General features: G+C 41.1%; 1 protein-coding gene across 1 annotated transcript in view; it reads left to right on the forward strand.

Annotated features, from left to right (window-relative positions):
- Positions 1–4,363: 4,363 nt before the first annotated feature.
- Positions 4,364–13,615, forward strand: part of F13A1 (coagulation factor XIII A chain) — a 169,569-nt gene continuing 160,317 nt past the window's right edge. Inside the window, exons 1-2 of the mRNA XM_011367075.1 lie at positions 4,364–4,410; positions 6,271–6,418. Coding sequence (XP_011365377.1) covers positions 6,289–6,418 — 130 coding nt within the window. The 5' untranslated portion in view covers positions 4,364–4,410; positions 6,271–6,288. The remainder of the gene's footprint in view (positions 4,411–6,270; positions 6,419–13,615) is intronic.

Consider the following 13,615-nt stretch of genomic DNA (forward strand, 5'->3'; position numbering starts at 1 on the left):
AGTAAGGGAACTTAGAATCACTCCTCCCATGTATCTTCTGTCACCTACAACTCCCAAAGGTTTCCTCATCAATCTGACAGAGCCAGGATCCCGCCGTGACTGTTTAGGCATTCTTGCCCTGCCCCTTGAGCAGACTGTGAAGTAGAAATTGCAGCATTCTTCAAGTTTCAGTCAACAAACTGGGATCCTGGCCCCTTTGGTTGCAGAAAACTGAGAAGGCATGCCAGGGCTTATGTACTCAGAGAGAATGCACATCTTCTCAGAGGGCTTGTTCTGAGCCCGTAATGCCAGAGAAAGGGCGGCTGGGGGGCGGGGGGAGGGGAGGGCAGGGGCAGAACTGCATTACCCAAATGTCCTTCCCACTGAAGTGCCCTCTTGCTCCAGGCCATTGTTGTGACACAATAGCAACATCTGGAAGGGAGAGTGAGGAACTGGTCGGACTGTGATGAATCGTCCACTGTTTGATGTGCCAGTCCTGGAACTGCTTGCCCTGAGATCCATCTCTCATCTTTTCTCTGCTCTACTTTGTACTGAGTTGGGGTGGAAAGGGTGTGTAGAAAGGAATCAACACAGCAGACCTGAAACTGCTCTCCTTAGAGAGGCCTCCTTGTAAGGCTGGCCCTCGGCTGGCATCTAGGAACTTGGATTTTAGGAGTTGTCTCACCATTGCCTAACTGATAAGCATGGCTCACTGCACCTATATGGTTTGCACAGATAATGTGGTTTATGCCGAGCACCTGTTTTCTTTGGGGAGCGTAGACTTTCATACATGCTAGACAGAGGGTATCTATGCGACCAGCTTCCAGTAAAAACCCTGAGCACTAGGTCTCTAAGAGATTCCCTGATAGACCACACATCACACCTGTTTTCACACCTCTTTGCTGGGAGAGTTAAGCATGTCCTGTGTGATTTCACTGGGAGGGGACTCTTGGAAACTTATACCTGGCTTCTTTCAGCTTTTGTCTCATGTATCTTTTTCCTTTGCTAATTTTACTTTGTATCTTTTCGCTGTAATATATCATAGCTTCGAGGATTACAGTCTGTTGAGTCCACCTTGTGAATCATTGAACATGGGAATGATCCTTGGACACCCCCTCCAAAACAGGCGAGGTGGTGCCAACTGTGCAGGCTGTGTTTTCCCAACTCCTTTGTCAGCTGATTTTAGCTAAGTGCAGCAAATGCGAGACAACGGAGGGAGAGTGAAAGACAAGCTAGGATAGGGTTTCCCTCCCTTTTGACTTCAGACAGTGTTTCTGGTAATGACTGAATCTCAGGCAGTTTCAGTCCCTGGTACATAAGTCCAGCTCTTGTGCTGTGATGATACCAAATCCTCCCAGCTGTTGCTAATTGCTGAGATGACTCACCTTCCCTTGCTTGGCTTCTTGTTTCTTCCATCACCTGTGAAACCAGTCCACTGTGTTAAATTCCTTCTTTCAAAAAGATCTAAGTTGTTTTTATTTTTCTGGCTGGATCCCGCCTGCTACATTTCTTAAATACCTGCACTGTGCCACCTCAACGCCAGGGAAGGAACATTCAGAGATCAACGACATTGTAGATCTCAAAGTCTGTGCACCTAGCTGCTTCTACAGAAGTCACATTTTCTGGTACAGCTCGAGGTTGACTGCATGGCCAGGAAACTTTATTCTGATTTCTCAGTCACAGGACTGTGAGGAAAGACTCTGTAACATGGATGGTCTTTGATCACGTGTTACGGCTTAGGGCACCCAGACACTCTCTTATTGACACTATTTATTAGGCACGAGGAAAGCCACTGCACTTTTAATGCTCCTGGGTTGGTAATTTGGAAGAGTTAGAACATTAACCAGCATGTGTGCATGTTCACACAATAATCAGTGAGTCTCAGGCCAAAAGTGACCCCATAGTGGTGATTGTGAGGGTTACAAACCTATCCCAAAATGCATAACACAGCCAGGAGTCCTAGGGGGACCTGGCAGTTGTGGAACCTAATTTGGAGGGTGCAAAGCTGACCACTCTTGCCTCATATAGCAAGGGTATCTAGAAATCCAGTACACTCAGACTTAATGTTTGCCAAGAGAACTACCAAATTTCTCTAATATCTTTCCCTAGCACTCAGCAAAGAATATAGAAAGTATGGGCTTTGGGTAATTGAATGGTAGCAGGCTTTCCTTGAAGAGCTCTGGTTGGATTCTCCACTCATTTGTAGTCTAATGATGTAGTCTAAGGAAACAAAAAATGGTCATACAGTTTGAGGAGCACCATCACAAGGCAAGCTCCTTGCAGTGTATCTGAGTAATTTAGGTTGAGATCTGGAGGGTAAATAAGAAATAGTCTTACAGCAAGAGGAGGAGAGAGAAGAGAGCACATGCTAAGAAATTCACTGTGGCTGCAGCATAGAATGGAGTGAGTAGGCTACAGGTTGAGATGGGGGAGTGAGACAGTATGACAGAGAGCATGAAAGAGGTGGTGCTGGAGAGCATAGCAGGGCCTAGACTGAATGGGACATTGTCAGCTGATGCTTCGAAGTAAGAGCAGAGAAGAGTAGCAATAAAAAGGCTTTGGACAAAATATTTTGTTTCAGATTTAAGTTCCACAAAGCTCATTCTGATTGTACTGTAGAGAATGGATTGGAAGGGAGTAAATGGGTGTATATTCAAGAGATATTTAAAAACTAGAGTAGAAAATATTTGTTAAAAGATTGGATTTGAAGGTTGGTTTGGGAGAAGGAAGTGTCAAAAACGATGCTATGTGTGAGGTAACTATATGCAAGGTGATGGCATTCATTGAGATAAGGAACTCCTGAGATGAATCAGTTTTTCAGGAAAAATTATACATCTCATTTTAGACATGATGAATGTATAAATTATCACTGGGACATGCCAAGTGAAGATGGCTGGTGGACAGTTAGGAGAGTCTGGCATTCTGGAAAGAACTATGGCTGAAGACCTAGACTTAGGAGGTATCAGGATATGGATGGAAATTGAAAACATGGAAGTCGCTGAGATTATCAAGGAGCTTCACGGCACTAAGGATACTCCAGAGAGGCCCGGAGAAAAGACCTTCGAGGCAAGAGTGAGAAACAGAGTTTAATACTTCCAAAGGTTAAGTAAATGAAAACTGAATCGTCCTTTGGATTTAGTACAGGCCATTGGTGACCCTGAACTACAGTTTCAGTAGAATAATAGGGGCAGAAACCAGGTGGCAGAAGCTTGAAATGAAGAGGAGAGGAGAAAGAAGCAATAGCTAGGGGGATGTGGGATGAAGAGAGGTCTCAAAAATATTGAAGAGATTTGACTTGAAGTGCGCTCTTGATAATCGAAAGCAGCTGCTAGAGAGCAGAAGCTAAGATACAAGAGAGAGAATGGATGAATAGTGCAGCAAATACCTGGAGGAGAAGGGGCCATGGAGCATAGGCAAAGAGGAAAAGGTGCACTTGGCCATGGATAAGAGTGAGTAGGAATTCTTCCCACTTTAGTAACAGGAAGAAAGAGGGGAAAGATGTGTAAGGTTGCAGGTAAATTCATAGATTTGGTAGCAGGAAATTGAGAGAATTCCCAACCAATGGAGTCTTTTTTTTTTTTTTCCTGTGAAATTAGATTAAGTGGTAGGGTCAGAAATTTAGAAACAGAATGAAGTTAGAAATAGCCATGACTAAAAATAGGAGTTTTTAGAGATACCAAGATTCAGAAAAAAAATATGGAAAATTTTAGAAAGAAAAATTTCTTTCCTTTTTTCTAATTGTTTGAAGATAAACCAAAATGGTTTACCAAAAAAAGTGCAATTTTCTAATTTTTGTGGCACTCTTTAAAGCATTTACTCATTTTCCCTTCAGCTGGGCATCCCCTCTGGCAGGAAGTCTGCGGTTAGGTAGTGGCTGTGACACCCGCGGATGGTTCAAGAATACAGACCATGTCCTTCAGCCTTACTTTATACACGGTCACAGCTGTCTATGACCAGTCTGCAGGAGTGCAGACCTCCCTTCAGGCCCCACCAACTTGCATGGCAAAATCTAGACCCTTCTAGCTCTCCCTACTAAGGGAAGCGGGGCAGGCTGCCTGGCAATTAGCTGATCCTCTCAGGCATCAGCTGAGGAGTGGGAGGCACAACTGGAGGTGGGGATGGTGAGGAGAAACCGGGCTGGGAAATTGGGAGTAAGGGGGTCGTAGATAAGAGGAAGAGCAGCATGCCAGAATAACAGAGCAGGATGGGAGAAGTAATTAGAAAGAAATAGAAAGTCCTGAAACTGCTCACTTTCTCCAACTGTCAAAAAGGGGGAGGAGAAAACCCTGTCTGATGGGGGAGAAGGGAGGGAGCTCTTAGGAAGTTATTTAAGAGCCAACTTTCTGGTCGTTTTTTCTGTGTCTTTTTGAGGAAGTATCCGGAGACACACACAGACAGCCTGCCCTAGGGCACCGCAGGAGGGGACCACAGGTAAGAAGTCATCCCTACTGCCAGGATAGATACAGCCCTGCACCCAGGGGCTGCCTAGTGTCTGCTGTGTCCTACCTGCTGAAACTAGGTCCCTCGGGCTGCAGCTTGGGGCACCTGAGGATGAAGATCAGAGGCAGCCCCACTTGTCCGATTCTGTTCCTGCCCCCTAACTTCTCATTTACCCAGCCCCTGTTTTGAGCAAGACTTTTTCTCAGGCACCCTACAAAGCTTTCCTGAAGGTTCTGCTGGCTAAGAAGGCCAACAAGTGGGAATGGGGGAGTTGGGGTGCTCATCAGGGGAGCAGACTATGGAGAAGGGACATAAAAGGTTGGGGAGCAGGAAGTAGGAGCAGGTGAGAACACCTGCTTGACTGCATCCCAGTGAGGAAGCTGAACTAGAGCACCTTCTCTTCCCTGAGACCTGGGGAAAGGGGTGTCTCTGTCCACCTTCACTAACCCAGCCAGACTTGCATGGGCTTCCCAGTTCTCTGCTTAATGGGTTCTCTCTCCTAACAGGCTACTGAACTGTTCTGTGCTGTTCTTCCCTAAGTCTTAACCTCTCCTGGTCATCCTACAGTCCACCCTTGCTATTTCCCACTGAGGACTGCATTTACCTGCCTTCTCCCCATCATTAACTCTTCTCTTTCCTCCCTTCTTACCCCGTTCAGTTCACTAGAAACTGTCTGTAAATATATCTGTGGGATATTTATGAATACCTGTTCAGACCTTATGCTTCCAAACACTGCTGTCTCCTTCTAAGACCAAATACCTTAGAAAGTGATTCTCTTGTCTCCAGCTGTGTTGCCTTTGCTCAACATGTTTCTGGAACAGTCTTCTCTAGTTGCCTCTATAATGACCACTCTTCATCTTTTGAGGGTGTGCCTGGTTTTTGAAAATAGCAAAATCGCCAAGAGGCATGATTGGGTAATCCAGGTGATCAAGGGGACACTTCTTTGGGGTCAGAAACAAGGTCTCCCTTCATTTGGTCAGTTAGTTATTGGGCACTGACAGGAATGTGTGTGGCATTTACACTGGCTTTTTGCCTGCACAAACTCCAAAGGAAGGGGAAGCAGGCTTGGAACAAGGGCGGTGTCAGCACCACTGATCAAGTAAGTTTAGAAGATGGGCTACTTATATCCTTATTTAATATTGAAGCCTGCCTCCTTCTCACCTACCCAAACTCTCCAACTCCCTTATCCTTTTCCTTGTGGTCCTGGCTCCACAGTAGTTACCAATTTCTCACCTCCTACTGTTCACTTCTGAATTTTGTTGGGCTGGACCCTAACCCGCACTAGACCAAAGGTTCTATTGGGCAAAAAGACTTTTGTTCTGCTGTATCTCAAGTGCCCAGACCACAGTGTGGCACACAGTGGACCCTCAATAAAATAAGGGTTGAATTAAATTGCAAACATGAATGCTTGGGAGGACGTCTCTGATCTGGACATGGTTGTATGAGTTTATTCTTCAAAGGGCCTTAAGTCTTGTATGTCTATATGAAATAGGCATATATACATGCATATGACAGTAAATGGGTTTTTTTTACAAAAATATTGCCTTTAGGGGTAATGAGAACAAAAAAACCTTGCTCCCAAAAATCTTTTACAATTTTCATTTCTATAAATTTCATTTCTTCAATTACATATGTTTCAACAAATCTTTCTGAGATCCTTGGGGAACTCTACTCCATCATTAGACTAATTCTCACTACCACTTCTCAGATTTTATTTATGTGAAACTCAAAATGTGCTGCTCCAGTGCTATCACACACAGTTATGTCTGTTTCTCTATTTTCGAAACTTTGTGTCAAATGTAACTTGCTTCACATTCCTTTTCTGTGTCTCGATTTTCCTCTCCCCTCAAGGAACTTCAGAAGCTGAGAATGTCAGGGACCCCTGGAACCACCTTTGGAGGCAGGAGAGCTGTCCCCCCCAACAACTCCAATGCAGCAGAGAATGAACTCTCTACTGTGGAGCTGCAGAGCCTGGTGCCCCGGGGCTTCAACCCGCAAGGTACAGACACCTCTGGCCCAGTCACAACCAGCCTGGCCGCTCTTTCCCCTAGGTACTTGGTCAGCACCCTCTGTCTCTGCTGAGCTCCCACAAAAGGGGGCCCCCTGCCAGTCTGAGGTTTCAAAGAAAAGCCTCCAAAACTCTCTTTTGAGTGGTAAAAGACCACGATTCTTGTCCTAGTTCTGCCACTTAATAGCTTTGTAATCTCAGGAAAGTCACCTCTGCAAAACAAGGGCATGGGCTTAGCCAAGGTCTCTTCCAGCTCTACTCTTCTGTTTTTAAGAATGTGTTCTAGCTGGAAGTTTCCACTTCCCAAATATTGTGGTTGTTTTGATTGTCTGGCTTGCTCCACCTTCCTTCTCCCTCCTCCTTCCTCCCATCCATTGCTGTGAATTTCAGAGACGGGGAGAGATGCCAGATGCTGACAGTAATGGAGATGGAAGCCCTCTATTTCTCTCCAGAGCAACCTGGTGAGCAGCCGATGCAAGCTGCTTTCTCTGCTCTTGCCTCTGTTGATCTCAAGGGACCTGCTCTGGGAGAAACAGCCAGCAGCTGACCTCTCCTCAGCCCTGTCAGCTGTGACAGGGCCCAGGTGCCAGTGGTGGCTTGGAGACAGACACCATTCCCCTGGGCCAGACAGGGACATTCAGACTCATGACCCTGAATGGCATCTACCATGGAGTACTTTTTGTCAGTAGCACACATGCACCAACACCCACTTTTGCTCCCGAGGGTGGTCTGTGCTAGGTTTCATCAGGGGCTAAATACCCACTAGCTGGTATAGGTGCCCATGATCACTCTATGATTGTGTGGTTAATTCACCTCATCAGAAAGAGACCATCAGTGGAAAGCAAAGGACAGTGCTGATTCCCACAGTCCAGCAGGTCAGAGCATCGCCTGGATATTGTGGACAGGTCTGACTGTTTTACTCTCATGTCTAGATGATTCGATATCCAATTGTGAAAACAGGGAGATATTCAGTATCATCTACGAGATATTATCCAAATTTGGAGGAAGGGGCTCACAGGACAGAGAGCATCTTCAGCTGAGTAGAGGAACCAAAACAAACTTGTAAATTTGTAGTTCTGAGCTCTCTCTCTCTCAGCTAGGTACTGCACTCCTGAAAACGCTATCATTAAAGCACAAAACTGAGTTTAAGAGGACTTGCTAATCAACTCATCTAAATCCTCATGTTATAGGTTAGGAAACTGAGACCAAAGTAAGCAATTATGTTCAACTCCTTCACTGCCCAGTCTAGGAGTCTTTTTATTTTTCTTTTAAGAATGCAAATAAATTGAGAAATGTGCAGATGTCAAATTTTAAGCAGATCACTAGCAAAATTCCTTCTGGCAGAGAAGACTCTGAGCCCCAGGGAAGGGTGCTGCAGAAAGTAGGCAGGAAGAACAGAAAGAGAAGGAGGAATAGGATAAGTGAGGAGAAATGTGAACCTGCACAGAGGCAGTGAGATGTGGCAAAGAGCCCTCCAGTCCAGGACTCAGAAGACCCAGGTTTCTATCCCACATCTGCCACTTGCACACCCTGGGACTCAAGGGAATTCATGTAAGTGCCCCCAGGCCTCAGTTTTTCCATCAGCAAATGGAAGCATTACCTGTTTAACCGTTGTCATGCAGATCAAATGACGAGTGCCTGTGAGAGTCCCTGACCCACAGTAATGACCAATAAAGGCTCTTTGATTCAGAATGTGCAAATTATCATATCCCTACACAGTCAGGAACCCACTCCAGTCAACACTTATTATAAAGGGAAAATGTACAGCCTTAAGCCCCTGTATATCTGAAATCTGAATAAAATGTTACTAATAAGAAATCAAACAGCCAGAGAACTTGAGCAGGGAGGTCAGCTAAGAAAGAATTCTGGGATTACTGTTTTTTTGTTTACTTTAGAGGCAGGTGTGAGAATTCTTTAGAACCGAATTATTTGGAAAAATCAGTCATTATTTGCCTGGCAGTCATATGTCCACAACTCAAGTGACATTCTGGGATATTTATTACAGGTGGTGGCATAGAAGTGAGTGCCCAAAGACTGTAGAATGAATGAACAAGCAATCACTTGAGAACTGAATGACTCATTAGCCCTAGTCATTATAATCTTATTATTCATAACAACTTCCAGATTTCATAAACATGCATCCATTTAATATTTCTCACATAGATGAGCTAAGTGCTACATGCTGTGAGGACAGGATCTCTGAACCCAGGAAGCATAGCAGTGAGTCCCAGCTAAGGAGGACAGAAAAAACCAAAAAACATGTAAAGCATCTGATCAAGGAGGTCCATCTCCTATTTATCCTTTGATTTTAAAATTTGTTTAATTGTGTTTAAAAGTGGGTTTTCTGGTACTCCATATATCAATTTCTCCCCAAATCATTCCTGCTAAGGCATAGTCGTGTGTGTTTAAATACCGTCTTCTTAAAGTTTATGCAGCGGCCACTAGTGGCCTCCAAAGGAACTCTCCTCTATCCCCTGTCTGATAATGACTTTGGCTCCGGAACACAAAGCCCTAAATCAAACTCTTTCTCCTCATTTGTTTCAATAGAAGCTTTTTTCAAAAGCGTTTCTTTAGCAAGCTGCTCTTAGAAAATTGACTGAGAAAGGCAAAGAAGTAAGAGGAGAAGAAGGGGGAAAATGCCAGACTTTTCATTTTGAATAGTACTATGGCAGTCAATGTACATAATATATATTGAGTGGATGTAATACTCTTAATTCACAGCTTTTGTAAATATTTGGCTAAGAATTATTTTAGCCTATAATTCAAAATGTATAAACTTAAGTAAGGTTCCTCCCATACAGCAGCACAAAATCTAAGAATGTATAAGAAATATTTGAAGTGACAAAGGAAACCTGGAAATAGGACCAGCCAGCTAGAGGTGGTGTTTGATGTCCTGGTATGTTTTTAAGAATTCTTAATGCCCCTCTTTGAACTCAATTATAGTCGAGAAAAGTAAGTGAAAATCTCAGATTGTTTAGATTTGCATCTATAGCTAATAGACTGCTCTGCATGCATGATTGGTATTTCTAAAAATCTCTCTACAGTGTTCTTGTCTCAGAGTTTCTTTTAGCAAGAGATGCAATGTTCCAGAACATACCTTAAATTCTTGAGCATTATTAACAGTAGGTGATCATTTGCATCAGTAACTATAATATTTATTTGACAGGTCTCATGCAGTGAATTCAAACTGGAAAGCAAGTCTGGATCTATAAAATAAAACCAGATACAGATAGGATCTAGTATTTTTTCAACATTTCCTTCCTCCCACTACTTCATGTCAGAACTAAAGCAACTGGTTAATTATCAATCTGCCCTTTGTGCAGAACAAACCTCTCTGGATTCAAGGTTATCAAAAGAATAAGACAGCCATTCAATGTATGGTAAGAAATAATGTTGCAATGAACCAGTCCATCCTTTCATTTGGTTTGTGGAAAAACACTTAATGATTGCCACCTATGTGTCAGGAACTATGCCAAGCTCTGGGGACACCAAGATGAGTAAGTCAATCCCTGGCCTTGAGCAACTCTCCATCTAGTAAATGAAACAAATGAAAGGAATAACTAGTAATGTCAGTGGAGTGGAAAAGAGGATGAGGAAGGCTTTGTGAAGAAAGGACATTTGGGTTAAGTCTTAGAAGATAAATAGGAATGTTCCAGGCAGACAAGTGCATAGAAGGGTATTTCTTGCAGAGAGAACAGTATATAGTAAGTTGAAAGGAAAAAAGAGGGGAGATGAGCCTGAGACAATTGATCAGGGATCATACCATAACACGCCTTAAAAACCTTACCCTTCCTCCTGAAGATATTTAGGGGGCTTACAAAAAATTCTAAATAGCAGAATGACATAATCAGAATTATGTTTTATAAAAGTAATTTTAAGAATGAGGAGAAAATGGAGAGAAGATGATACATTTGAAGGCTTTGAGATACTTTGGGATAGAAGGGAAATTGATCAGAGAAATTTTAGTACCTGGAGAAGATGTTAGTCTCATTTCTCTTATTTTAGCTTCCTCTACGCAGATGAGCATTTCTTATACATTCTAAGTACCAGACATTTTTAATAGCAACAGTTAAAAACAATAAGCTGTTTAAGAAAATGTTTTTTACCATTCTAGTTAATCATATTTTAAAATTCTGGTATCTAAAAGAAATATGAGAAAAGAAACTTTACCCTGTTGTTTTCATGATAAACAGACCAACTTCCTCATGAACAGTATAAATGCCTATAGTTTAAAATAATATTACCAAAGATCGCAAGGAGAATTCAGTTCACTAGGGAATTCCTAGGATATGACCATAAACATTTAACTTATTTGAAGATTCCATCTGTGACAGGTATAATCATTCTCTGAAGAATGTTTATACAACCAAAAAAGAATATAATCGACTTTTTTTTCATATTAGTGACAGAGTAAGAGTATAGGGAGGCAGCTGGTTCGTGAGGAGAGATTTTTTTAAACAGTCCATTTTCTGATGGGTTTAGAATTAAGCTAAATTGTGTTATGTAGACTTTTTTAAAGCTGTCACTTTGAAAGAGCAAGTCTCCAAGTTTCCAGCTACAATATCTCCTTAAAAGACACACACACACATACACATGCACAAAAATAACTTAGCAATGAGTGCTTTATTTTTCTAGGAACCACATTTGAACAGGGGGAAGCAAATTTTTTTCCTGTTTGTGTCAAATGGAGCCTGTGTAATGAGTAGGCTCTTTCAATCTCAACTATGCTTTTGTGGCAATAAACAAAACAAAAATCAATATGCCAGATTAATAGATGTTTCTTGAATGCCTACTATGTGGGAAAGGGCAATACTAAATAAAATAAATAATAGAAAGAACTATGATATTTGTATATCTATACTTGACTTAATCTGTGGGTGATTCTCCATGAGCAATAAAAGAAATCTTGTTTAATCAGTGGTATTGGAGACTTCACCCCATTCCCCAATACTTGGGGCAAATTATAATAACTTTATAAACCTATTGGGAGATAACATTGAACAGAAGGCAACATGGCTGCCATTTTCTTATCCTTCTAAAGAGTAAACCATTTGCCTATGAACTTTCTGTCTGTCATAAATTTGACTATAGTCTAGAACAGGAGTTCCCAACCCTTGGGCCACAGACCAGTATCAGTCCGTAGTCTGTTAGGAACCAGGCCAAACAGCAGGAGGTGAGCAGTGGTCCAGTGAACAAAGCTTCATCTGTATTTGCAGCCGCTCTCCAGCACTAGTATCACCACCTCAGCTCCACTTCAGATCATCATCAGGCATTAGATTCTCATAGAAGCACTGGTCCCTGATGCCAAAAATGTCGGGCAGCGCTAGTCTAGAATATTATTTCTTTAAGCTCTTGACTTCTCAGTGTAGCTTGTAATCTTCCATATTTTAGTCATTTTATTTTTTAAATAAAATGTTTTCCTTAGCTTAAATTATTTTAATATGGACTTTTAAGAGATTATATAGAGAAATTATATTTATCGTTATCTTAGTTTTTCCCCACTTAGGGTATCACTGTGATTTCTTATGATTTTTCTTTTCTTCCTGAAGGCATTGAGTTAGAGTGAGTGATATTTCAATAGAAAATAAAAAGATCACAGAAAAAATAACATTTTAAAAACTACATTCTTTGAATTAAATGCTGTCAAATACATAACAATATAGACTACATTATTTTAAAACAAACTCTTCATATATATTAATATATATTTATATGTATGTTTGTTTTCATTATGAAGAAAACTATAAAACCATGAGGATATTGGGGTTGAGGCTTACATTTTTTTATACTCAAAGGAATTCATTAGCCCTTTTTTGCTTACTCTTTGTTATAAAGCAGTGTAAGTGGGCTGTGAAGACATGGAATTTTTATTCAAATTTTTAGCAGAACTGCTAGTCTGAAAATATACCTCATGTTATAAAACCCACATTACCATCTTCAACAATATATATATACACAGTCCTGAAACAGGCATATTTTGAGAATGAAATTGTCTGATAAATGACATTGAAAAAACTCTTATGGTTAATACTATGGTAAATGGAATAATCTATTTTAAAATGAATAACCAACTCCAGACTCAATTTTTCAGGTATAAAATTTGTTAAAGTGAAAAGTGGCATATTTGCTAAGGAAGATCTACACAATGTCCCCGGGCACAGTAACAAGATGATTAAAACATGATCTGGTCCTCGAAGGGCTTACACTTGCATAGATAAAATCACCAAGTTCTGATAATATCAAGTGGTTAATGATAATAAACTTTTTATAAAAAAAAGAAAAACATATTCTAGGAATCGAAAAGAGAAAATGATGCCATCCACCAACAGAAATTCAGGGAAAGAAAAGCAAGGCTGCCTGCTCAGAAAACAGGGTATGTAGTGTTTTCTCATATAATCCCCACACTGCCCCCATTTTTCAGTTGAGAAAACTGAGGACAGGAAGTTTATATAACTTGTTCAAAGTCACAAAGATAGTAAGTGTCAGAATTGAGATTTGAATTCAGACATTCTGGCTCCAGAATCCACAGTCATCCACTATGCTATTCTATCTCTCCTAATACTAAAAATAATTATATAATAATAAAAAATATTGAGAATTTACTAGTTGCCAGACACTATACTAAAGCACTTCATATACATTTTTACATGTGCATACACTACTTCTGTAAGATATTTTGTTGCCTTTTTGAAAATAAGAAAACTACGCTAAGAGAGATTAAATAACTTCATTGAGGCCACACAATTAGTAAGCAGTGAAACATCTCTCGAAACATTTTCTGCAAAATACTCCAGAAAAAAATAGTTTCTATGATCATTTAAATTTGGAAAATATTGTACTTGTAGGAGATTTGCAATGCACAACAGCATATTAAAGTCTCCCATAAATCCTGCAAGAATCCTGATTAACCTTGGTTAAACCAGCATTTTCCAAACTGGGTTAACCATGGTAATATTCTAATACCTATTAATATCCTACAGAACTAGGATTGCACTGCACTACCTCAAGAATGGACAGACTCACTAGATGTTAACCAGGTTCTCTAGTAGAACTGGAAAGCCAGGGGTTTTGTTTGCAGTGAGAACTAGAACCAATGAGAACTAGATACCAAAAATATACTTGTATTTCTCTCTCCAGTTTTATTTTCTCCTGTAGACAGAGTTGCTTGAAGAGCCAAGGCATAAAGCT

This window comes from Pteropus vampyrus, unplaced genomic scaffold (genome assembly GCF_000151845.1).
Source record: "Pteropus vampyrus isolate Shadow unplaced genomic scaffold, Pvam_2.0 Scaffold129, whole genome shotgun sequence".
NCBI classification, from domain to species: Eukaryota; Metazoa; Chordata; class Mammalia; order Chiroptera; family Pteropodidae; genus Pteropus; species Pteropus vampyrus.